The sequence below is a fragment of the Fundulus heteroclitus genome, chromosome 13 (genome assembly GCF_011125445.2).
Source record: "Fundulus heteroclitus isolate FHET01 chromosome 13, MU-UCD_Fhet_4.1, whole genome shotgun sequence".
In the NCBI taxonomy this organism is placed as follows: Eukaryota; Metazoa; Chordata; class Actinopteri; order Cyprinodontiformes; family Fundulidae; genus Fundulus; species Fundulus heteroclitus.
This window is the reverse complement of record NC_046373.1, coordinates 22,396,897-22,422,595: the sequence shown is the minus strand read 5'-3', so window position 1 is coordinate 22,422,595 and position 25,699 is coordinate 22,396,897. Positions and strand designations below refer to the sequence as shown.

Genomic DNA, 25,699 nt, shown 5'->3' with positions numbered 1-25,699 from the left:
ACATAATTATTAACTTATCCCTCATTTGTTGTTGTTCATATCTCTCTCTCTCTCTCTCTCTCTCTCTCTCTCTCTCTCTCTCTCTCTCTCTCTCTCTCTCTCTCTCTCTCTCTCTCTCTCTCTATATATATATATATATATATATATATATATATATATATATATATATATATATATATATATATATATATATATATACATACACATATGGTCATATATGAGTGGCAAGTTTGAAAATTATTTAGAAATTAGAATATTATATTTCATTCAACTTCACTTAAGCTATTTAAATACAGTGCACAATGTATCTTTATACATGCATAAGTGATAGCTGTATGTTTAAGGTTTGCAACAAAAAAAATAGAAAATCCATTAAGTATTCGGTGAGTTTTGCTTGAATAAAAGCGCTGACAGTTCACTGCTCCTGCTAAACACATCACACTTGTGACTGCTTCAAGATGGCGGCCCCAAATCTCGTCAGCGCCCATAGATGGTGGAGGTCGACGTGGGGTCTACGCTTTAACATGTCTATGGTCCGGCGAAGAAGAAGACCAAAGCGGTGGATAAAAAACGGGATTGCTAACAGCTTTAGCCTTTTCTGCTCAGATCATCCTGGGGACAAACATTTGGGCTGAATAAATCAGAGTTTACGGGAAGCATGTCTTCAGTTCAGCCTCAGAGAGAGTTGATCAGCGAGCAGGAGACTCCTGCTGAAGAAGCTTTATCAGAGTTTAAAGAAATCATCGTCAAGACCGAGGAAGAGATCGATGATCAGAGCAGACAGCTGGATTTCATTCGGACACCCCAGATAATCTTACACCGAATAGGTATGAAACACCTGCAGTATTAACGTTGTAATAATGAAACAACTGTTTGAAACAGTTTTAAATGTTAGTTTCTAATGCTTTTTTTTAATCAATGGAGACCAATTGCGTAACAGGGTATGTTGTGAAACAGACAAATAAAGGCAGGTCGCAAACCTAATAAGATAAGTAATCCTTTATTGTCCCACAATGGAGAAGTTCAGTGGCAAAGAAACAGAGTGACACACAGTTTATAGTAGTGGAGAAAGAACAAGATAATCTAATCTAAAGTTAGTTATAAAGCAGCAGATGATTAGATTAAATGCCAGAGTAAATATTGCACTTTTATTCATTATATGGCATACTCAGGTTTAAAAAAAAAAGAAAAACGAAAAAGGATGAAACATTCAAATTAGCAGTGGAAAAAAGAACACCAGCCTAATTACAGAACAATATATAATTTGCATGGTGGTACAGCAGCATTTCGAGGTAGCTAAGGCGTGTGTGTACGTGTATTTTAGCATTTGAGTCTCAGATGCTAAGGTACAGGTAAGACTGTAAGGTACAGTGTTTCAGATTCTCAGAGACTGTTAAAGGATTCATGATCAGATCAGCACCTATCCAACCATTAGCATGTCTTAAATAGTTATTGAGTCTGTTGTTAGCAGCAGAAATTATAAGTTATATGCATGGGGTGGGAGACATTGTCCATCAGTGATGTGATTTTTCTTATAGTCATTTTGTCTCCCACCAACTGCACCGGGTCCAGGGGGCATCCCAGGATAGAGCTGGCCCTCCTAATGAGCTTATCCAGACATTTCCTCTCAGCTACAGTTAAGCTGCTGCTCCACCAGATCACACCATGGAAGATGGCTGATGCCATAATGTTGGTGAAACTGCTTTACATGTAGAAAAGTGGACCATCTACAATAAATAAAGAGCAGATCCAAAGACCCGAGTCAGCATTTTCCCTGTAAGCTTCTTCTCTAAGTGATGTTTGTGCAAACGGATTTTTCATAGTATTTCAGGAAAGTTAAATGGATAGTCAGGGATGGAAACTTCCAGTTTCAATATGTCCCAAATAAGGCATTGTGAAAACAGGTGAACAGGTGTTGTGCCATAAACTGATCGGCTGCCAAAAACTAACATACATTTCTGATACAATTATCCCTGCTGGGGTCGTGGGGTTGCTGGTGCCTATCTCTAGTGTTCAATGGGCGAGAGGCGGCGTACACCCTGGACAGGCCGCCAGTCTATCGCAGGGCAACACAGAGACAGACAGGACAAATAACCATTCACACACACACACACTCACACCTAAGGACAATTTTTAGAGAGATCAATTAACCTAACAGTCATGTTTTTGGACTGTGGGAGAAAGTATGCAGAGAGAACCCACGCATGCACAGGGAGAACATGCACACTCCATGCAGAAAAGACCCAGGGTTGGACTTGAACCCAGAACCTTCTTGCTGCAAGGCAACAGTGTATATTTACCTTTTGTTGGGAACACTGCCTGCTCCTTTCTGTCTGGCTGTGAAGCTGGTTAGTGGCTACTGTGCGATATGCAGCTTTCAGGAGGGAAGTAAAACTAGAGATGACAGTCCAGTGTAACCAAATTAGTGACTTAGCCGCTATATTTACCCTCTAGTGACTTATTTTTTAAAAGCAACTAACGACAAAATGTAGTGACTTTTCTCTGTGTTTGGCAAATCTAGTGACTTCCCTTGAAAGCATGCAGTTAGACGGAGTGAATACCCACTAAACTCCATTTTCGCATTAGAAATGTACTGCACATGTTAGTGTTGCACTGATACCGATATCATTATTGGCCGGGGCCCCGATCCAGCACTAAAATGGTGGTATCGGTATCAGCAAGTACCAACAAATAGGCCATCGATACCATTTTGATATTTGTATGTCACTTGAACGCAGCTTTCTCTCTCCCGACTAGTATTATACATGTTATATAAGTTCATGAAAGTTGCACTATTTTGGCATTTGAGAGCCAAAACCCAGGGTTTAAAAGGGATTATTCAATTATTAATGCAATTTTACTGTCTTACTGTTGCACTACTACTATACATGTTATAATTTCACGAATGTTGCACTATTTTGGCCTTTGAGAGCCAAAAGTTTATTCAATTATTGTCACCCATTCCAGGTAGGCAATAAAAAGTTCTACTACCCTAAGTAGTATGCAGTTCTTCATATATACACACACACATCAATTTCAAACAGATGGTATCGGTATCGGCCAATACTGCACAGCCAGGTATCGGGTATCGGTATCGGGGCCAAAAAATAGCATCGGCGCAACACTAGCACATGTGCATAGCTGCTGGTGAATCTTCCCTGGATTACAAAGTGGGATATAAATATAATCTAAATATAGTATTTCATCAAGTCTCTTTTTTTCTTTGAAACTGCACTAAAATAATCCCCTGAATTTGATTCACACACAGCCTGGATCACTTATTCACCTTGTTCACTATGTATGCCTTTAAAAACTTTGTTTTTGGTCAAATTTGATATATCCAGTGTGGATTCAGGCTATATATAAAAACTCATAGCTAATGTCATGAAGTTCCTTTTTAGTTCAACCCTGTGAAAATGACCTTTAAAGCAACAAAGTAACTTTTGACCTGACTAGACCTGAAAGTTCCAGGTTTAGTGCCCCTGTAGGCCACTTGCATGTACCAGCTCTCTTGTTTAAGGGGTGCTCTAGGTCCACTGATCTCTTTTTATTCACTGGATTGGCCGTTGGTAGTACACGTCGCTGTGAAGCCACCAGCCGCCATATTGGTACTCCCTATTTTCCTTCAGTAACTAGGGAATATGTGCGCTACAGCATCGAACAACGAAACAACAACAAAATTGTTGAAAGTAATTGTACTGTGATGGATGTAACTCAATAAATGATGAAAAAGAAAATAAATATAACAGGTAGTGCTGTGCACAGTGCAAACTTTGGCAAGGATTACTTGGTGTATGTCACTCAGAGAAATTATATTTTACAGATCTCAATGAATCCATTAAGTCTGTCTGTCTATCTATCTATCTATCTATCTATCTATCTATCTATCTATCTATCTATCTATCTATCTATCTATCTATCTATCTATCTATCTATCTATCTATCTATCTATCTATCTATCTATCTATCTATCTATCTATCTATCTATCTATCTATCTATCTATCTATCTATCTATCTATCTATCTATCTATCTATCTATCTATCTGTTATTTATGTTTTGATAAATCACTTATACACCTGGGTTTCGGCAGTTTTTATTGGCGCATAAAAAGTCTTACATACACCTGCAAAACATAAAGTTTCTCAAAAACTGACAAAACAGGGATATATAAAGGGATTCCAGGCCGTTGTTTATATCTTGAGAAATCATCTAGACACCACATAAAACTTTTAACAAACACCCTTGACTAGCATTGAATGCTGTTATGTCCAACAATTGTTTACACACATTTTAGCCAGAACGAGTAATAACCATTATATTCATTGTCAAGTTGACCAAAATTAAAGCAGTCAGCTTTAGCAGGACCTTGGTAGTAACATGTGAGCTTCTTTACACTCTACTAGAGGAATGGTCTGTGTGCTGTTTAACAGAACAATAATTCTGAGATAAGCTTAAAGAAAAAAAACCTTACACATTCACAATATCATTTGCTGGGGGAGCGAGAACAAATTTCTTGCTTCTCATGGAGTATGATGCAGCCTTAACGGTTCAGAAGTCGCAGAGAAGCGTATCAAGCTACAACCCTACTTCCTGGTCTGGGCCATTGGTTGTCACAGTTTAGCACAGTCAATAAATTCAGTTTAGTTTAAACATTACTACATTTTCCAGTTTTTTTAAAAATGATTATAGGTCAACTTTTCTGAAATTGTATTTTGACACAGAACTTTTATTTTTGTTTTTGTTTCCATGTCCAGACTTATCAGTGCCTCGTGTTGTAAAGAAGGAGGTTCTTGTCCAAGAGCGTCTCTTTGACCCAGAAAGGTTCTCCCACTTGGACATGGAGGAAGCAGAACTACTGATGAAAAAGGAAGAGTGGGAGAAGAAACTGGAAAATCAAGAGATAAAAGAAGAGCAGGAGGAGATATCATATCATGAGATAAAAGAAGAGCAGGAGGAGATATCATATCATAAGATAAAAGAAGAGCATGAGCAGATATATCATGAGACAAAAGAAGAGCAGGAGGAGATATCATATCATGAAATAAAAAAAGAGCAGGATGAGCTAGCATGCCATGAGGTAAAAGAAGAGCAGGAGGAGCTATCATATCATGACATAAAAGAAGAGCAAGAAGAGCTGGAACATCAGATGATAAAAGAAGAGCAGGACAGTCCGGATAAAGAGCAAGTTGTGGTGAAGTTGGAGACTGATATCTTCACGTTGACTCCTACAAGTCATGACAAATATCACACAGAATTAAACAGAAATCTACTTATGTCTCAGGACTCTATTGATGCTCAGAACCAGGATAACGAAGGAAACAGTTCTAATTATTCAGGATCAAATGAAGATGAACAGCTGAAGAGAAATGAGAGCTGCTGGAAATCTGGACAGCATGACGGCAATGCTGATGGTACAAAACAAAATGGCCTCCACAAAACTCAGGATAGAGATTTGTATTCTTGTATAATTTGTGAGAAAAACTTTTCTGAAAACAGTTTACTAACTAAGCACATGAAAATTCACACAGATGAGAGACTTTATTCATGCAAGATTTGTGGAAAGATTGCCAGTCAGAAAAGCCATTTAACTGCTCACATCAGGACTCACACAGGTGAGAAGCCTTTCGCATGCACGATATGTGGAAAAGCTTTCGGTCAAAAAGGTACATTAACTGATCACATGAGCCTTCACACAGGTGAGAAGCCTTATTTCTGCAAGATTTGTGGAAAAAGTTTTCGTTTAAGAGGTGCTTTGCGTTGTCACATGATAACCCACACAGGGGAGAAGCGTTTTACTTGTGAGGTTTGTTTAAAAACGTTTAGTCGAAACGGCCGTTTAACTCTTCACATGAAAAGTCACACAGGTGAAAAGCCTTTCTCATGCAACATTTGTGGAGATGGTTTCTGCGAAAAAGAAATTTTAACTGATCACTTGAAAACGCACACTGGCGTGAGGCCTTTCACTTGTAAGATTTGTGGGAAAGGTTTTAGTCGAAAAGGTGGTTTAGCTATTCACATGACAATTCACACAGGTGAGAAGCGTTTCTCCTGTGCGATTTGTGGAAAGGGTTATTGTAAAAAAGATCTGCTTAAAGTTCACATGAGAATACACACAGGTGAGAGGCCTTTTTCGTGCACGATTTGTGGAAAAACTTACATTCGAAATGGTCATTTAACAGCTCACATGAAAACTCACACAGACGAAAGGCCTTATTCATGCACATGGTGTGGGAAAAGTTTCCATTACAAGATTAGTTTAAGTGAACATATAAATATTCACAAAGGTGAGAAACCTTACTCTTGTGTGTTTTGTGAAAAACATTTCCGCGGAAAACGGAATTTAAGTGTTCACATGAGAACTCACACAGGTGAGAAACCTTATTCATGCAAGATTTGTGACAAACGTTTCGGTCAAAATTTTAATTTAACTCTTCACATGAGAACTCACACAGGTGAAAAGCCTTTTTCTTGCAACATTTGTGACAAACGTTTCAGCAAAAACGGTCAATTAACTGTGCATATGAGAATGCACACAGGTGAAAAGCCTTTCTCCTGCAAGATTTGTGACAAACGTTTCAGTAAAAAAGCTCATCTAAATGTTCACATGAGAGTTCACAAAAGTGAGAAGACGATCTTGTGCTAGTTAAGTTTTTTTTAACTACCCTTCAAAGGATAATTCAAAGCGGTGTGTAGTGTAGCACTGTTGCCTTACGACAAGAATGTTCTGGGTTCGACCCTGGCTTGGGGATCATCTTCAAGATTGCATGTTCTCTCTGTGCATGTGTGCGGTCTCTCTGGGTGCGCCAGCTTCTTCCCACAATCCTCAAAAAACATGAAATGTTGGGTTAATTCGTCTCTCCAAATTGCCCTTAGGTGTTAGTGTGTGCAGGATACTTTTTTTTCTGTGTAACACAGAGTTACACTGTGATGGACTGGGGATCTGTCCACGGTGTACCCTTCCTCTCTCCCAAGCATTGTTAGAGATAGGCACCAGCCCTCTACAGAACTGCACAGATTAGCTCATATAGACATTAGATGGATGGACGATGACGCCTTTTTTGTGTATAAATTGGTGGAGGGAGAGGAGGTTGCTGGGAAAAAGTAATTTAACTGAGCACATTGGAAGTTAGACCTGTAAGGTAAAAAATACAAATACTTAAAGGAGCTATAAGTCAGATATTTACTGTAAAATCAACCTAAATCATTCTCATTTCTCACCTAGGATGGAAGTAACATTCCCTATAAACAATCGGTCCTCTCCATCACCAATGTATTAGTCACGTTTTCTCCTTTCTAACCAAGAGGTACGGTCCGGAACTACTTCGGTTCAGACGGGTAGCCCTGTTTACTTCCTGGTTCCTCAGCCCATCTTACAAGATTTCCCAACATTCCCAAACTGAGCGGATCATTTGGAATTTTATCTTGGCAAAAGAGCAGCAGTCTGAAAACAAGAGAGAAGAAAATCAGTAAGAGAAGCATATAAGTAGGAATAGAACAGAATACAACATCATAGACCTATCCTGTGTTAGTAAAAAATCAGAAGGGTCTCACACCGTTGGAAAATGGCATATTAGATTGTTGTGATAGGAAAGCTGTTGTACCGATTTGAGCCACAAGGAGCCAGTATTACTTATAGCTCCTTTAACACATAAGGACTTCCACGGTTAGAAGCAGAGCAGTACTATGCCTTAATAATAGTAGTTATAATAGTCAAGCATGATAGAACTGCGCCTGGCCTAGTTAATACTGTTATTATTAATATGTTTATTTGATAGTGACAGAACAAAAAAAAACATAGTTACAATTTAAAGTGCAACCGATGCCATGTTCAGTGGTCATCTAGTTAACAGCTAATTTGCTGACAAAACAAATACAAGCAATAAGATACAAACATAAAAAACATACAGAACTTGCAATACAGACTATATACAAAAGTTGATCTAATTTTCACAGGTTTGAGTAGATTTGAGCCATTGTTTTACTTTGTTGCTGAACTATTTTATGTCTTTGAGGGTTTTTAATTGGGCAGATATGGTGTTCCAGATCTGAGGCCCTTTTTACTGTGAATGTGCTATGTGCAAATGTGGTTCTACATCTGGCTGGTCTGCAGTCACCACTGGAAGTGCCTCTGGTAGTGACACTTTGGGTGCTATATGTTTGTATTGCGTTGCATACAATTTCAGGAGCAAAGTTATTAGTATATTTAAAACCTAATTTTAAGAAAGAATATTTCATAAAATTCTCAAAACTTAATAAATTGTGCTTTTCTTGAATTCTGCTGGAGTGCCATCGTATGAGCTTTTGGTCCAACACTTTTAAAGCTTGTTTATAAAGAGAGACTACACTTTTCATTGCTGACTGGTTAGCCTGGGCCCGACAGTGATACAGTATATGAAATGGGATAAAATCATAGCATAAAAGTATAGTATAGTAGCATGTATTGATAGAATCGTATTAGGCAAAAACAATTGAAATTAGTCCTGATAGTTTTTATTATGTTTTTATATGGGCATCAAATCTTAGGTTTGAACCCAAAACTAACCCCAAATATTTGAAATGTACGACTTTATGAATTGGTTCATGATTAATTTGAATGTGGAAGTTTTCTATAGATTTCTGTCAAAGTGAAAAACACACGGAGAATGTTTTGGAGCAATTTAATGATCTTGGTTATGTTGAAGCCACTGAGAAACACTCACCATAAAATCTGCACTTCTGAAGAAAATCTAACCTTTCAACTTTTAATGGATGATTTTCATGTGTAAAGTTCTATACCAACAGATGTTTATGCAGTGATGTTCTAATTTTGGCTTTGTTGTCTTTAAAGGAGTTTGTAAATTAAAATCATCTTATTATTCTCTTTTCTGCTGCAGCTGAGTTTTTTTTAATAGACTTCAAATTTTTGTGATGGATAAACCCCAACTTTAAATGGGAGACTTGATAATTAAACATTTATTTGTATGTTTTGCTTACAGTTTTGGAGAAGTGGAAATCATAAAGGTATTTCAAATCCATACACATTCACATAAAGTGTAAAAATCTGTTCAATAATTATGAATAGTGTTTCTTTGAAAGGCAATGTCATTTCTCCAATGACTTGCTTAAATGGGTTGCATTATATATTCTATTCCTGATGGATATAAAGAACGAGTCTTCTGACTGTGCCTCTTGTCTTGGATTAGCTGCAGCTCTTTGTCCCTCTGTGTTTATATATGTAGAAGAGGACAATGTAACATATCTGTTTAATGTTTGAAATGTATACAGTGCGGAATAATAAATTGAGTTGCTAATGTGTAGTCTGTCCATTGTACACAATTAATTTCCATTTTGTTAATTTAAACTGATGTCTTTGTGTGTGTGTGTGTGTGTGTACACATATGGCGTCTTGCGGCTCGAAGGAGGGGCAAAACATGGTGTGCATTAAGCTAATAACAGCTAGCGTGTTAGGTATTTCAAGCGGCAGGTATTCTCCCAGACAAGAACTTTAATGACCGTTTTATGACGCATTTAAAATAAACAGACGATGCTTAGGCTGGATGGGGGCAAGTTAAGCCTATCTATCTTTTCTATCTTATCTATCTGTCTGTCCGTATTAATCTATATATATACGTGTGTGTGTTCATATATCTATATAGATCTGTATATGTTTATATATGCATGTATATACCGTATATCTGTACATTATGGCAGACCACCAGGGAGCTTCACTCACACCCAGATGGGTTGTTTTGATTTTTTAAAAATGTTATTTTGTTGGTGTTGATTATCACTATGTGTACCATTACGTCAGTTGGAGTCGAGTAAACGAGGTGATCAAACCTAGCTCCTGTGTAGTCTTTCTTACTACTCCACCTTGGTGACCCCTGTGAGCCAACATGATGTCCGATAGTGAAGCCAGCTCCTCCCAGGTAATGCCTGACCCTGCTGAGCCTCCACTGGCATCATCAGCTTCCTTTGCTGTGCCGGTTAAGGCATTAATGGGTCAGCAGTGGCACAGAGAGTGGGAAGGGGAGACCAGAGGGAGGCACTATTTTAGTTACCAGTCTATGACTAAAAACAGCAGAATTCTCTTACCATGACAGGATCAAATCAAATTAACTAGACTTAGACTTTGGCGTTGTGGATTAGCTGCTTGTTTAAAAATAATTGCTAAACATCCTGTTGGATTATAAATTTGTGGTCAAACAGAAAGTGTGGTACATGTTTTGATGGTTTGTCCTAAATAGTCATCTGAAAGATGAGTTTTGCTTAAATCCTCATCGGATTTAGAACTTTCTTTTGAGTAATTTTTTCTCACTGGGCTAATTCAATATTATTAGACAAAGCGGTGTTGAGGTTCTTGCACGCTATAGGCCTAAAGCTGAAATTTTAAGTTGAATTCAGTTCACTTTTATTTATATAGCGCCAATTCATGAAACCTGTCATCTCACGGCACTTTCCAAAGTTAAATTCAATCAGATTATACAGATTGGTCAAAAAAATGTCCTATATAAGGGAACCCAGTTCATTGCATCAAAGTCTTGACAAGCAGCATTCATTCCTCCTGAAGAAGCGTAGAGCCACAGGGAGAGTCGTCTGCATTATCCATGGCTTTGCAGCAATCCCTCATGCGGAGCAAGCATGAAGCGACAGTGGAAAGAAAAACTCCCCATTAACGGGACGGAAAACCTCCAGCAGAACCAGGCTCAGCATGAACGGTCTTCTGCCTCGACCGACTGAGATTAGAGAAGACAGAGCAGAGACACAACAAGACAGACAAACAAGCACAGAAGCACACATTGATCCAGTAATCTGTTCTACATTAGATGGTAATAGTGGGTGATCTATCTTCCCTGGATGATGTCACAGCTAACAAAACGCCAGACCAGGTGTACCTACTATGAAGAAAAAAGAGAGAGAACAAAAAGTTAAAAGCTGAAATGATGACAAGCAATGCAAATTGGAGAACAGTAGAACTCAATAGAGTAAGAAAAATAGACCCTGATGTCCTCCAGTAGCCTAAGCCTATAGCAGCATAACTATAGAGGTAGCTCAGGGTAGCATGAGCCACTCTAACTATAAGCTTTGTCAAAAAGGAAAGTTTTAAGATTAGTCTTAAAAGTAGACAGGGTGTCTGCCTCACGGACCAAAATTGGGAGTTGGCTCCACAGGAGAGGAGCCTGATAGCTAAAGGATCTGCCTCCCAATCTAGTTTTAGAGACTCTAGGAACCACCAGCAGATCTGCAGTCTGAGAGCGAAGTGCTCTGTTAGGAACATACGGGGTAATCAGAGCTCTGATATATGATGGAACTTTGTTATTAAGGGATTTATACGTGGAGAAATTTCAATTCTATTCTTGATTTAACAGTAAGCCAATGAAGGGAAGCTAAAATTGGAGAAATATGGTCCCTCTTGTTGATTTTCATCAGAACTCATGTACACCATATGGCCAGCAGGGGGCGGCATTATGCTAGGATAGCGTATAGCCTGCCGGAAATGTATTAGAAGAAGAAGCATTAGCCTTTTCTGCTCGGACTCATCGTGGGGACAAACATTTGGGCTAAATATATCAGTGTACAGGAACCGTAATCTGAAAGAAGAAGAGTTTACAGTAAGCATGTCTTCAGTTCAGCCTCAGAGAGAGTTGATCAGCGAGCAGGAGACTCCTGCTGAAGAAGCTTTATCAGAGTTTAAAGAAATCATCGTCAAGGCTGAGGAGGAGAGCGACGATCCGTGCAGGCGTTTGGATTTCACTCGGACACCCCAGATAATCTTACACCGAATAGGTATGATAGTTTCAGAAAGCCGGGTTAGTGGATATTCAGAGTAGTTTCTGGGGTAAATTCGTGCATACCTTGGCTTTCACGTTACAGAAAGCTCAGAAGCCTTTACACTAAGTCAAATTATGACAACAAATTTCTCTGTGAAACAACCCTGCTACCGAGCAGGGGTGTTTGGGCAAACTCTGAGTTTTTACTCCTTTTTATCTGAGATCTGCACAAGGAAGTGTTGGAGAAGGCGAATCCTTTTCTGGAGGAGCCTGCATGCTGGAGCACAAATACTCCACAGAAATCTCTGGAGACCAAGGCTGATCAGACTATGATTAAATGTGTTATAATTTCTGGATCAATATATTTTAAAGTGTTGCCGTTTTCTGCTGCTGTCAGTGATTTATCTCAATATTCTCAGCCCGCAAATCACTCCAATTATGAGTTCTGAACAATTTCTTCGTGCTGCTATTTATTTTTTGCCAATAGCAACTTTTTAATAACGTAGGTGATGCAAAAAATCTTTCAGAGGCAGCTGTATGTCGTCCTGTCATTAATGTTACTGTTGCTCTAAGTTATAGTTGAGTTTATAGGTGTTTCATAGTCAGCGACCCACTGGATTAATGAAAGAACTACACAGAATGAAAGCAATAATTTACTCTGTATCACATCTTAAGACTTCCAGCTCTAACTTTCCATTCATATATTTACCCCCCAACACCATCAGGGCAACGGCACATTTCTTCACTTAAATAATCTTTACGTCAATTTAAAATATAAATATAGCCTATATGATTAATATAAACTGAGGCTGGCACAAATTATACACCTACAAGAAAATCAGTGTCAACTCATTTTTAGAAGGATAGGTGAAGCCAAATTCGGGAAAAAGGATGAATAAACATATCAGTTATTGTAATAATTCCCATAATTAATTGCAAATGTTGATTATAGGCAAATAATACTTTAGTTGAGTACAGTTAAACATAAAAACTTTATAACTTAACCTTACCTGAAAAAACTGTATTTTCATACTTGATTTGCAGTCACCTCCTTTTAATGCCAGTACAGTTTTAATTCTCCACTCTTATCACTCAAGCATTTACTTTTTCAGCAATTCTCTGCCGATAACTTGCTTTTTCTGCAGCAACAACATTATTTGTATTTGCTAATTATGGTTTAATATTCTCCATATGCCTTCTTTAAAGATGTCTAATCCCACTCATGGGATCCCACTCATTTCCTGCCATTGTCATGATGAATCACATTATTAATGTTTCATGCTCGGGCTCACGCTTAACTCAGGGTTGATAGGATCCTGAGTTTAGTTACCTGATTAATATCACCTTTTCTGAAACCGAAAACACTGAGTATGACAGCGTGAGGTAGAAATACTCAGTAGCAGCTTTCTACTCAGGGTAGAAGGGGCATTCTTTCAAAAACGGGGCCCAGCAGTATTAACGTGTTATTACTATTTGAGATACAGTTTAAATTTTATTTTTAATGTTTTTATAATGGAGATCAATTGCGTAACAGGATATGTTATAAAACCGACAAAGAAAAACAGACCACAAACTTAATGATATCATACATTCTTTACCGTCCCACAATGGAGAAATTCAGGCCTGACAGTGGCTGAGAGTAACACATTTTATAGTAGTGGGGAAAAAAACGAATCTGATCTAAAGTTAGTTCTAAAGCACCAGAGGATTAGCTTGATCAGAAATGATTAAAAATAAATGACAGAATAAATATTGTACAATTATTGATAATATGGCATACGCAGGTTAATGATGGAAAAAAGAACACCAGCCTATTTATAACACTATATGATATGCAGTAGAGCAGAATTTCGAGGTGGCTAAAGCATAGCTAACAGAGACTGTTTAAAGGATTCATTATCAAATCAGCACCCTAGCAACCATTAGCATGTTGTAAATACTTATGGAGTCTGTTGTTAGCAGCAGAGATTATAAGCATGGGAGTTATATGCATGGGGGGGGGGGGGGGGGGGGGGGGGACACATTGTCTTTTGTCTCCCACTGCCTAGAGAAGTGGTAGGAGCCAATTCATTGTTATCCATGTTAGCTCGCTCTTCCCCTTTTCCACCTCTTTGCTCAAACAAAGATCTGGAGCAGCTGTCATTAGGGTTACTCAGGAAAAAAAAAAGAAAAAAGATAAAAGCAAATACACACATAACAGAGTAAACCAAAATGTGTGCACCTATTTTAGAATACGGTGCTATATTGTGTAAATGAATTGATTCTGAACCAAACCAATATAACTTAAATATATTTATAAGAAAAGCAAAATATAAATGTAGTGAAATTCATAATTATCTATTGAATGTAATGTTTTGCTTTTACCCCATTTGTGTGGCTGTATCTGCAGCCATCAAGAGCTCAGTCATACAACTTTTATCACACATTCTCAATCCACACTGATCCACGTTCAACCAGACACAAGTTTGCAAACTTCCACTCACACTTGGTCCCCGGGGTTCTATGACCAAATTAATAGTTTGGCAGTAGTCTGACTGACCTGCTTATATGTGTATATACTTGTCTGAGTGTGCACACATATGGAATAATTTAAACCCTTCTGATACTCTAAAGGTCCCGGTTCAATCCCAGGTTTCGGCACAAAAATGTGGTTAGAGGAAGAGGCAATAGCAGACAAAAGTATTTTCTTAAAAAATATATTATCAAGATGATTCAGGTAGAGACTCCAGACATTTCCCAGCCGATGGGAGAGATTTGATTGGCGCATGAAAAGTCTTTCATACACCTGCAAAAAATATAGTGTCTCAAAAAATGACATGGAAAACAGGGATATATAAAGGTATTCCGGGAAGTTTTTTTACATCTTGATAAATCATCTAGACCCCATATACAAATTTTAACAAACTAAAATTAATGCAGTCAGCTTTTGCAGGAGCTTGGTAGTAACATGTGAGCTTCTTTACACTGTCCTAGAGGAAAGGTCTTTGTGCTGTTTAACAGAACAATGATTCTGAGATAAGCTTAAAGAAAAAAAAACTTACACATTCACAATATCATTTGCTGGGGGAGTGAGAACAAATTTCTCACTTCTATTGGAGTACGATGCAGCCTTAACGGTTCAGAAGTCGCAGAGAAGCGTATCAAGCTACAACCCTACTTCCTGGTCTGGGCCATTGGTTGTCACAGTTTAGCAGAGTTAATAAATCCAGTTTAGTTTAAACATTACTACATTTTCCTGTTTTTTTGTAAATGATTATAGGTCAGCTTTTATGAAATTGTATTTTGACACAGAACTTTTTTTCGTTTCCGTGTCCAGACTTACCAGTGCTTTGTGTTGTAAAGAAGGAGGTTCTTGTCCAAGAGCGTCGCTTTGACCCAGAAAGGATCTCCCACTTGGACCTCGAGGAAGCAGAATTACTGATGAAAAAGGAAGAGTGGGAGAAGAAACTGGAAAAGCAACAGATAAAAAAAGAGCAGAAGGATATATCATATCATGAGCAGGAGGAGATATCATATCATGAGATAAAAGAAGAGCAAGAAGAGCTCGAACATCAGATGATAAAAGAAGAGCAGGACAGTCCGGATAAAGAGAAAGTCGTGGTGAAGTTGGAGACTGATATCTTCACGGTGACTCCTACAAGTGATGACAAATATCACACAGAATTAAACAGAAATCTACTTATGTCTCAGGACTCTATTGATGCTCAGAACCAGGATAACGAAGGAAACAGTTCTAATTATTCAGGATCAAATGAAGATGAACAGCTGAAGAGAAATGAGAGCTGCTGGAAATCTGGACAGCATGACGGCAATGCTGATGGTACAAAACAAAATGGCCTCCACAAAACTCAGGATAGAGATTTGTATTCTTGTATAATTTGTGAGAAAAACTTTTCTGAAAACAGTTTACTAACTAAGCACATGAAAATTCACACAGATGAGAGACTTTATTCATGCAAGGTTTGTGGAAAGATTTCCAGCCAAAAAGGCCACTTAACTGCTCACCTCAGGACTCACACAGGTGAGAAGCCTTTCGCATGCAAGATTTGTGGAAAAGCTTTCAGTCAAAAAGGTACATTAACTGATCACATGAGCCTTCACACAGGCGAGAGGCCTTTTTTCTGCAAGATTTGTGGAAAAAGTTTTCGTTTAAGAGGTGCTTTGCGTTGTCACATGATAACCCACACAGGGGAGAAGCGTTTCACTTGTGAGGTTTGTTTAAAAACCTTTAGTCGAAACGGCCGTTTAACTCTTCACATGAAAAGTCACACAGGTGAAAAGCCTTTCTCATGCAACATTTGTGGAGATGGTTTCTGCGAAAAAGAAATTTTAACTGATCACTTGAAAACGCACACTGGTGTGAGGCCTTTCACTTGTAAGATTTGTGGGAAAGGTTTTAGTCGAAAAGGTGGTTTAGCGATTCACATGACAATTCACACGGGTGAGAAGCGTTTCTCGTGTGCGATTTGTGGAAAGGGTTATTGTAAAAAAGATTTGCTTAAAGTTCACATGAGAATCCACACAGGTGAGAGGCCTTTTTCGTGCACGATTTGTGAAAAAACTTACATTCGAAAAGGTCAATTAACAGATCACATGAAAACTCACACAGACGAAAGGCCTTATTCATGCACATGGTGTGGAAAAAGTTTCCATTACAAGATTAGTTTAACTGAACACGTAAATATTCACACAGGTGAGAAGCCTTACTCTTGCATATATTGTGAAAAACGTTTCCGTTTAAATGTAATTTAAGTGTTCACATGAGAACTCACACAGGTGAGAAACCTTATTCATGCAAAATTTGTGACAAACGTTTCTCTATAAATTCTAATTTAACTCTTCACATGAGAACTCACACAGGTGAAAAGCCTTTTTCTTGCAAGATTTGTGACAAACGTTTCAGCAAAAACGGTCAATTAACTGTTCATATGAGAATTCACACAGGTGAAAAGCCTTTCTCCTGCAAGATTTGTGACAAACCTTATAGTAAAAAAGCTCATCTAACTGTTCACATGAGAGTTCACAAAAGTGAAAAGTCGATCTTGTGCTAGTTACGTTTTTTTTATCTACCCCTCAAAGGATAACTCAAAGTGCTGTGTAGTGTAGTACTGTTGCCTTACGACAAGAATGTTCTGGGTTCGACTCCTGGCCTGAGGATTTTCTTCTTGGAGTTTGCATGTTCTCTTTGTGCATGTGTGCGTTCTCTTTGGGTACGCCAGCTTCTTCCCACAGTCCTCAAAAAAGATGGACTGTTGGGTTAATTGGAAGGCAAAGTCATTTTTCCAATGACTTACTTAAATGGGTTGCATTATTTGTTGTTTTCCAGATGGAGATAAAGAACGAGTCTTCAGACTGTGTCAGAAGACTAGAATATATTTCATGGTTTTCCCCAAACATCCCATCAGCAAAAGAATGGATAAATCACTTTAGGGACATTGCTATTTTAGAAAGGTCATTGGCTGTCGCACACAAAGCGCGAATATCTACTGTGCAGGTCTGGGACCTGCTTATCAGTTCTCTGTCTAACATAACATTGCTTGCCCATATATAAGGTGTTTTCTGCTTCCGTTGTCTCTAAAGATCAGCTCATTTCGTATCCTCTACCTCTCCTTTTTTTGGTTTACCTGTGTACATAATATATAGGTGTAAGGGTGTGTGCTTATATTTATTTATGTGGGTCTGCGTATATGTATATGCAGTTTTTTTTTTTTCTTTAGTGGTAAGGCAATGGCACTGTTTTTGTAATATGATGTTCAAACTGTTCAATAAAAAGTTTGTCAAATAAAAAAATATCTTCCTATGCAGTTATGAAGGATACGTAGATAATAATAACACAGAGTCTTTTATACTGACTAAACTGTCAAATGAGGAGTAACTCTGTTTTGCCTCAGTGAAAGGGCTTCACTTCACCCTACTGTCGGATTGCAGCTGCTGCTGTAATGCTTGAGCCCTGGCGCCCTCTGGTGTAAAGGTATTGACTGCAGAATGTCGGACTGCATTGAATATCAATACAGGGGATGTCCTTCAACCCTCCGTGGTGCACCCTTCATATTCAATATGGCTTCACATCCCTGAAAATATTTTCAAAAGATGTGATGGTTTGACTTTCTATTGAAATGTGATTTTGTTGTCTTTTAAAATATCTGAGTTCCATAAACTAGTTTTGAGTTACTGGAAGATGGTATTTAGCCACAACTTTACCCCTTGTTGTGCCACCGTGTGGAATAATAGAATAATTGTAATAAACAAAAAGTCAACATTCAACCAGCTTGGGTTTGATCATGGTATTCTCTTTGTACATGACATTTTAAAAACAAACGTTGCAGTTTTACAGTTGCAAGAATTTAAAAGCAAATTTACAGAAGCGTTTTACAAATTTAACATTCATTGTCCTCAAAAATATTCTTAGAAAATATGTAAAAAAAATATGTAAAGATTTCCATCCGGCTTTGATCCAACTGATAAAAAATACAATTGTTTATTTCTAATGTCCGAATTATACTTCCAAACCTGTTGATCAGAGCTTATAAAATTACAGATAAAATGTGATAAGAAATATTGTAATTAATTTTTAAGAGACTTATTCATCATGATAATAACAATAAAAGGGGCAAATGTGAAATTTCCAAAAAATCACTGAAAATCTTTGAAATGACCAATTGCACCCAAAATAAGAGAAACCAATTTCAAATTCTTAATAGCTAGGTCTAAATTATCCATTGGTGAAGACAAGGGATAGATTTGACTTTGAACGTGATCCCTAGGAATTTTGTCACGAAAATCTAGACCACACCGAACATTTATTCTGCAATTGCTCAATAAGTAGGAAATCCTGGCAAGTTGTCCACAGCTGATTGAAACAATTTGTGAAATCGGACAACTTATTATTATTATTATTATTATTATTATTATTATTATTATTATTATTATTATTATTATTATTTAAAAACCTTTTTAAAATAAACGTCAAATACTTTTTTCCCATGAGATTTATAGAATATGCCCTAATCACAACAATAACATTATTTGTGATGCTGCAAAAAAAAAAAAAAAAAAGTTTGGAACCTGTAAATTACTATTTATGATTGTTTTGCTTTAAAAAATATTTAGTTATATTTGACTTTCTGGTTAATTTTACATAAGAATAGTGGTTTGCGTTGTTTGTATTGTCTCTACAAGAAACTGTGATAAAGTATTAGTGAATTTAAAAAAAATTGATTGGAGTCTATTTAACTAAGATAAACGAGCAACAACTAGATTCAGTTCGTTTTGAAAAATTTAGATTGTAATTTCACTTCTGACCAATCCTCCAAACTAGGTGGCGCCAATAAACTGTATGCCAACTGACCAGCGAAGAAGAAGAAGAAGAGGGAAAAAACAGTAAATAAAATGGGTTGCTAACAGCTGTACCCTTTTCTGCTTAGAATCCTCCTGGAGACAAACATTTGAGCTAAATATATATCAGATTACAGGAAACATGTCTTCCGTCCAGCCGCAGAAGGAGTTTATCAACCAGCAGAGGACTCCTGTTGAAGAAACCTTATCAGAGTTTAAAGAAATCATCGTCAAGGCCGAGGAAGAGAGCGATGATCAGAGCAGACAGCTGGATTTCACTCGGACACCCCAGATAATCTTACACCGAATAGGTATGAAACACCAGCAGTGTTAACGTTTTATCAATTAAATAATTTTTCGATGCAGTTCAAAGTGTTAGTTTCTGAAGAATTTGATAATGGAGAGCAATTGTTGACCAATCAACACGTTGCTCAATGTGTTAAGACAAAGGAAGGTAGATCGCACACTTAATGTTGTAAACACCATCTACGTTAAATTAAGAGCGGATGCAAAGATCTGAGTTACTGTTCTCCATGTAATCTCACTCTTTAAATCAGATATAACTGGAAGTGCTGCCCGGAGGCCATTTGTGGCTAATTTTGTGTGGCCACCTAACTTCATTTCAAGAAAGTTTTGGTCCACCAGTCCAGATGGCTGATGCAGATGGAAACCTTTTATTTTTATTATGATGAAAGTATTACAGACAGGTTAAGATCTTACAACTGAAAATGTTGGGCACAACACACTGTATTAATCGTTTAATAACCACACTTTCTACTTTCTCTTTAATTTCATAGTAAAAGGGACCACATCTATCTGAGGACTTTGACTCAATGTAAACTATTGTGCACTAAAACTGAAAATTTGAATTCATTTATTACAATGAAGTAGAGAAACACTGACCCAAATCCTGTTCTCATATTGAGACAAAAAATAATTAAGTTTTCAATCAAGTTGAACATAATTTGCAAACTGTGACCATTTTTTAAAGGGGGAATGTTGGCCTAGTGGTTAGAGCAGCGTGCTTGCACTCAGAGAAGGATGCAAGTACCCGGTTCGATCCCCAGTGCCAGCACCCTGGGTCCCTGAGCAAGACCCTTAACCCCTGATTGCTCCCCGGGCGCTCACATGGCAGTCCACTGCTCCCCAAGGGTGATGGGTTAAAATGCAGAGAACAAATTTCGTTGAAATGTATGTTTCAATGACAATAAAGATGATATTACTATTACTTTACTTTTAAGAAATCAAATGCGCAAAAAAAGTTTTTAACTTTGTTTGTATTTACAGTGGTTTAACATCCATTTCCTTCAGAAGATGTGACTGATTTTTTTAAATTAAAATGATCATAATTTGTGGAGGATCTTAAAGAAATCACAACAAAACTTTAAGTTATTTCTTATCGTTTTTATACATTTTTTGGCTCTCGAGTACTTTTGACTTGACAATTTTTTACCCACGTGCCGATAAGTTTGGACGCCTGCTTTTGGTGATCTTTGTGCACACGCCGGATTTTACTGCAGTTCGGTAAAGTTCAAATAAACATTCAGAGGTTGGCACTTTGGTTTCATTACCTACTGATCTAGCCTTTTTTAGGACAGGTAAACGTTGTACCATAAACTGATCGGGTGAGATCCGGCGCGCTCTGACAAGACACGAGCAGCGGGAGGAGGATCCCAGACTGTCTGACGTTTCATTCTATTTGCCTCAGAAATGGAAAATAGGAGCAGGGAATGGGATAACCCCAAGTAAAAAGGGTTCCAGTTAATACAGTTGGAGAAGTCAGGACTCCAAACAAAGAACAAAAAAACAAAGGGTTAGGATTCCAATATGTATAACATATTGTAATATGTATAACAATAACAGCCAGGAAAGGAGTTGCTTCGTTCATAGCACCTCTTATAAACGAATCTTGTAAGATAAACATGTTTTAACACAGCTTAATGTTGTTGATGTGAGCTAACATATTGGATCTGACAATCGGCCTTAAAAAATTCATCCGCCTTTTCAAGGAGAAAGTCTGAGTATAGCGGCCGTTTAATGTTTGTTACTGCTCTCACAACCGGCAACCGTTTTTATGTGTTTATAATGTTTTTATGTTTTCATGATGTGAAGCACTTTGAACTGCCTTGCTGCTATACAAATAAACTTTTACTTGACTAAAAAAAAAAAACTAATTTTAGTACTTAGAGCTTTGGTTAGGGGAAAAAATAGATATTTAAAATAATATACTGTTATTGGCCTAGGAGTGTGCACACATATGGAATAATTTAAACCCTTCTGATACTGTAAAGATCCCTGGTTCAATCCCAGGTTTCGGCACAAAAATGTGGCTAGAGGAAGAGGCAATAGCAGACAAAAGTATTTTCTTGAAAAATATATTATCAAGATGATTCAGGAAGAGACTTCAGACATTTCCCAGCCGATGGGAGAGATTTGATTGGCGCATGAAAAGTCTTTCATACACCTGCAAAAAATACAGTCTCTCAAAAAATGGCATGGAAAACAGGGAATGGTCTGTGTGCTGTTTAACAGATCAATAATTCTGAGATAAGCTTAAAGAAAAAAAACCTTACACATTCACAATATCATTTGCTGGGGGAGCGAGAACAAATTTCTCGCTTCTCATGGAGTATGATGCAGCCTTAACGGTTCAGAAGTCGCAGAGAAGCGTATCAAGCTACAACCCTACTTTCTGGTCTGGGCCATTGGTTGTCACAGTTTAGCAGAGTTAATAAATCCAGTTTAGTTTAAACATTACTACATTTTCCTGTTTTTTTTTTCAAATGATTATAGGTAAGCTTTTATGAAATTGTATTTTGACACTGAACTTTCTTTCGTTTTCCGTGTCCAGACTTACCAGTGCTTCATGTTGTAAAGAAGGAGGTTCTTGTCCAAGAGCGTCGCTTTGACCCAGAAAGGATCTCCCACTTAGACATGGAGGAAGCAGAACTACTGATGAAAAAAGAAGAGTGGGAGAAGAAACTGGAAGAGCAAGAGATAAAAAAAGAGCAGAAGGATATATCATATCATGAGATAAAAGAAGAGCAGGAGGAGCTAGCATGCTACAAGATAAAAGAAGAGCAGAAATATCTAGCATGCCATGAGGTAAAAGAAGAGCAAGAGGAGCTATCATATCATGACATAAAAGAAGAGCAAGAAGAGCTGGAACATCAGATGATAAAAGAAGAGCAAGACAGTCCAGATAAAGAGAAAGTTGTGGTGAAGTTGGAGACTGATATCTTCACGTTGACTCCTACAAGTGATGACAAATATCACACAGAATTAAACAGAAATCTACTTATGTCTCTGGACTCTATTGATGCTCAGAACCAGGATAACGAAGGAAACAGTTCTAATTATTCAGGATCAAATGAAGATGAACAGCTGAAGAGAAATGAGAGCTGCTGGAAATCTGGACAGCATGATGGCAATGCTGATGGTACAAAACAAAATGGCCTCCACAAAACTCAGGATAGAGATTTGTATTCTTGTATAATTTGTGAGAAAAACTTTTCTGAAAACAGTTTACTAACTAAGCACATGAAAATTCACACAGATGAGAGACTTTTTTCATGCAAGATTTGTGGAAAGATTTCCAGCCAAAAAGGCCACTTAACTGCTCACCTCAGGACTCACACAGGTGAGAAGCCTTTCGCGTGCAAGATTTGTGGAAAAGCTTTTGGTCAAAAAGGTACATTAACTGATCACATGAGCGTTCACACAGGCGAGAGGCCTTTTTTCTGCAAGATTTGTGGAAAAAGTTTTCGTCTAAAAAATGCTTTGCGATGTCACATGATAACCCATACAGGGGAGAAACGTTTCACTTGTGAGGTTTGTTTAAAAACCTTTAGTCGAAACGGCCGTTTAACTCTTCACATGAGAAGTCACACAGGTGAAAAGCCTTTCTTGTGCAACATTTGTGGAGATGGTTTCTGCGAAAAAGAAATTTTAACTGATCACTTGAAAACGCACACTGGTGTGAGGCCTTTCACTTGTAAAATTTGTGGGAAAGGTTATAGTCGAAAAGGTGGTTTAGCTATTCACATGACAATTCACACAGGTGAGAAGCCTTTGTCGTGTGCGGTTTGTGGAAAGGGTTATTGTAAAAAAGATTTGCTTAAAGTCCACATGAGAGTCCACACAGGTGAGAGGCCTTTTTCATGCACGATTTGTGGAAAAACTTATACTCAAAAAGGTCAATTAACAGATCACATGAAAACTCACACAGACGAAAGGCCTTACTCATGCACATGGTGTGGAAAAAGTTTCCATTACAAGATTAGTTTAACTAAACACGTAAATATTCACACAGGTGAGAAGCCTTACTCTTGCATATTTTGTGAAAAACGTTTCCGTGTAAAATGTAATTTAAATGTTCACATGAGAACTCACACAGGTGAGAAACCTTATTCATGCAAGATTTGTGACAAAGGTTTCTGTACAAATTCTAATTTAACTCTTCACATGAGAACTCACACAGGTGAAAAGCCTTTTTCTTGCAAGATTTGTGACAAACGTTTCAGCAAAAACGGTCAATTAACTGTTCATATGAGAATTCACACAGGTGAAAAGCCTTTCTCCTGCAAGATTTGTGACAAACCTTATAGTAAAAAAGCTCATCTAACTGTTCACATGAGAGTTCACAAAAGTGAGAAGTCGATCTTGTGCTAGTTAAGTTTTTTTTATGGACCCTTCAAAGGATAATTCAAAGTGCTGTGTAGTGTAGTACTGTTGCCTTGCAACAAGAAGGTCGTGGCATGTGTGCGTTCTCTTTGGGTACGCCAGCTTCTTCCCACAGTCCCCAAAACAGTCCTCAAAAAACATGGACTGTTGGGTTAATTGGAAGGCAAGGTAATTTCTCCAATGACTTACTTAAACGGGTTGCATTATATGTTGTATTCCAGATGGAGATAAAGAATGAGTCTTCTGACTGTGCCTCTTGTATTAGATTAGCTGCAGCTCTCTGTCCCTCTGTTTAATATGTAGAAGAGGACAAAATAACATATCTGTTTAATGTTTGAATTGTATCCAGGGCAGAATAATAAATTGGATTGCTAATCTGTAGTCTGTTCACTGTATATAATGCATTTTAATTTCATTTTAAACTAAGCTCTTTGTGTGTGTGTGTGTGTGTGTGTGTGTGTGTGTGTGTGTGTGTGTGTGTGTGTGTGTGTGTGTGTGTGTGTGTGTGTGTGTGTGTGTGTGTGTGTGTGTGTGTGTGTGTGTGTAGAGTCTGTGGTGTGATGTGTCGTTGGTGGATGGAGCGAGGCATAATGTCCCAGATGTGCTCAATTGGATTCTGGTCAGGAGAACAGGCAGACCAGTCCATAGCATCAATGCCTTCATCTTGCAGCTACAAGAGGCCTAGCATTGTCTTGTATTAGGAGCAACCCACGGCCAGCCGCATCTGATGATTCCAGTTTGTTCATGTTAATAATAAATCCTTTTAGGGTCACTTGTGGAGTACCACAGGGTTCAGTCCTTGGACCAATTCTCTTTACTACTACACTCAACAAAAATATAAACGCAACACTTTTGGTTTTGCTTCCATTTTTTATGAGATGAACTCAAAAGATCTAAAACTTTTTTCCACATACACAGTATCACCATTTCCCTCAAATATTGTTCACCAACCAGTCTAAATCTGTGATAGTGAGCACTTTTGTCACAGCACAATGCCACAGATGTCGCAAGATTTGAGGGAGCGTGCAATTGGCATGCTGACAGCAGGAATGCCAACCAGAGCTGTTGCTCGTGTATTGAATGTTAATTTCTCAACCATAAGCCGTCTCCAAAGGCATTTCAGAGAATTTGGCAGTACATCTAACCAGCCCACCTTACTCCAGTTCGTCGTCGTAACCGACTTGAGTGAGCAAATGCTCACATTTGCTAGCATCTGGCACATTGGAGAGGTGTTCTCTTCACAGATGAATCCCGGATTACACTGTTCAGATCAGATGGCAGACAGCGTGTGTGGTGTCGTGTGGGTGAGCGGTTGTCTGTTGTCAATGTTGTGGATCAAGTGGCCCATGGTGGCGGTGGAGTTATGGTATTGGCAGGCATCTGTTATGGATGAAGAACACCATACATCCAAGAACATCACCCCATGTTGCAGCAGGATAATGCACGGCCCCATGTTGCAAGGATCTGTACACAATTCTTGGAAGCTGAAAACGTCCCATTTTTGCATGGCCGGCATACTCACCGGACATGTCACCCATTGAGCATGTTTGGGATGCTCTGGATTGGCGTATACGACAGTGTGTACCAGTTCCTAACTGAAGCCATTAAAGAGGAGTGGACCAACATTCCACAGGCCACAATTGACAATTATTTGAGTCCCCCGAATCCACACCCGATAAAACAAAATTGCACCTTTCAGAGTGGCCTTTTATTGTGGGCATTCTAAGGCACACCCGTACACTAATCATGGTGTCTAATCAGCATCTTGATATGGCACACCTGTGAGGTGGGATGGATTATCTCAGCAAAGAAGTGCTCACTATCACAGATTTAGACTGGTTTGTGAACAATATTTGAGGGAATGGTGGTATTGTGTATGTGGAAAATGTTTTAGATCTTTGAGTTCATCTCATAAAAAATGTGAGCAAA

The 25,699-nt window shown here is 38.1% G+C and overlaps 3 protein-coding genes across 3 annotated transcripts; all 3 read left to right on the top strand.

The window, feature by feature from the left end:
• The first annotated feature begins 524 nt into the window (after positions 1-524).
• Positions 525-9,824, top strand: LOC118565237 (zinc finger protein 260-like). Its single transcript, XM_036145418.1, has 2 exons — positions 525-827; positions 4,757-9,824. The coding sequence occupies exons 1-2, from the start codon at positions 659-661 to the stop codon at positions 6,643-6,645; spliced, it is 2,058 nt and encodes a 685-aa protein (XP_036001311.1). The 5' UTR covers positions 525-658; the 3' UTR covers positions 6,646-9,824.
• A 1,775-nt stretch (positions 9,825-11,599) lies between these two features.
• Positions 11,600-16,515, top strand: LOC118565432 (gastrula zinc finger protein XlCGF57.1-like). Its single transcript, XM_036145875.1, has 2 exons — positions 11,600-11,723; positions 15,069-16,515. Exons 1-2 carry the CDS (start codon positions 11,600-11,602, stop codon positions 16,502-16,504), a joined length of 1,560 nt encoding a protein of 519 aa, XP_036001768.1. The 3' UTR covers positions 16,505-16,515.
• Positions 16,516-19,099: 2,584 nt separating this feature from the next.
• Positions 19,100-24,147, top strand: LOC118565239 (gastrula zinc finger protein XlCGF57.1-like). Its single transcript, XM_036145422.1, has 2 exons — positions 19,100-19,398; positions 21,939-24,147. Exons 1-2 carry the CDS (start codon positions 19,230-19,232, stop codon positions 23,756-23,758), a joined length of 1,989 nt encoding a protein of 662 aa, XP_036001315.1. The 5' UTR covers positions 19,100-19,229; the 3' UTR covers positions 23,759-24,147.
• The last annotated feature ends 1,552 nt before the right edge of the window (positions 24,148-25,699 follow it).

Coding starts and splice junctions, on each gene's coding strand:
- LOC118565239 (XM_036145422.1), top strand. CDS start 19,230: ATGTCTTCCGTCCAGCCGCAGAAGGAGTTTATCAACCAGCAGAGGACT. Junction 19,399..21,938: donor GATAATCTTACACCGAATAG/GTATGAAACACC, acceptor TTCCGTGTCCAG/ACTTACCAGTGCTTCATGTT.
- LOC118565432 (XM_036145875.1), top strand. CDS start 11,600: ATGTCTTCAGTTCAGCCTCAGAGAGAGTTGATCAGCGAGCAGGAGACT. Junction 11,724..15,068: donor GAGCGACGATCCGTGCAGGC/GTTTGGATTTCA, acceptor TTCCGTGTCCAG/ACTTACCAGTGCTTTGTGTT.
- LOC118565237 (XM_036145418.1), top strand. CDS start 659: ATGTCTTCAGTTCAGCCTCAGAGAGAGTTGATCAGCGAGCAGGAGACT. Junction 828..4,756: donor GATAATCTTACACCGAATAG/GTATGAAACACC, acceptor TTCCATGTCCAG/ACTTATCAGTGCCTCGTGTT.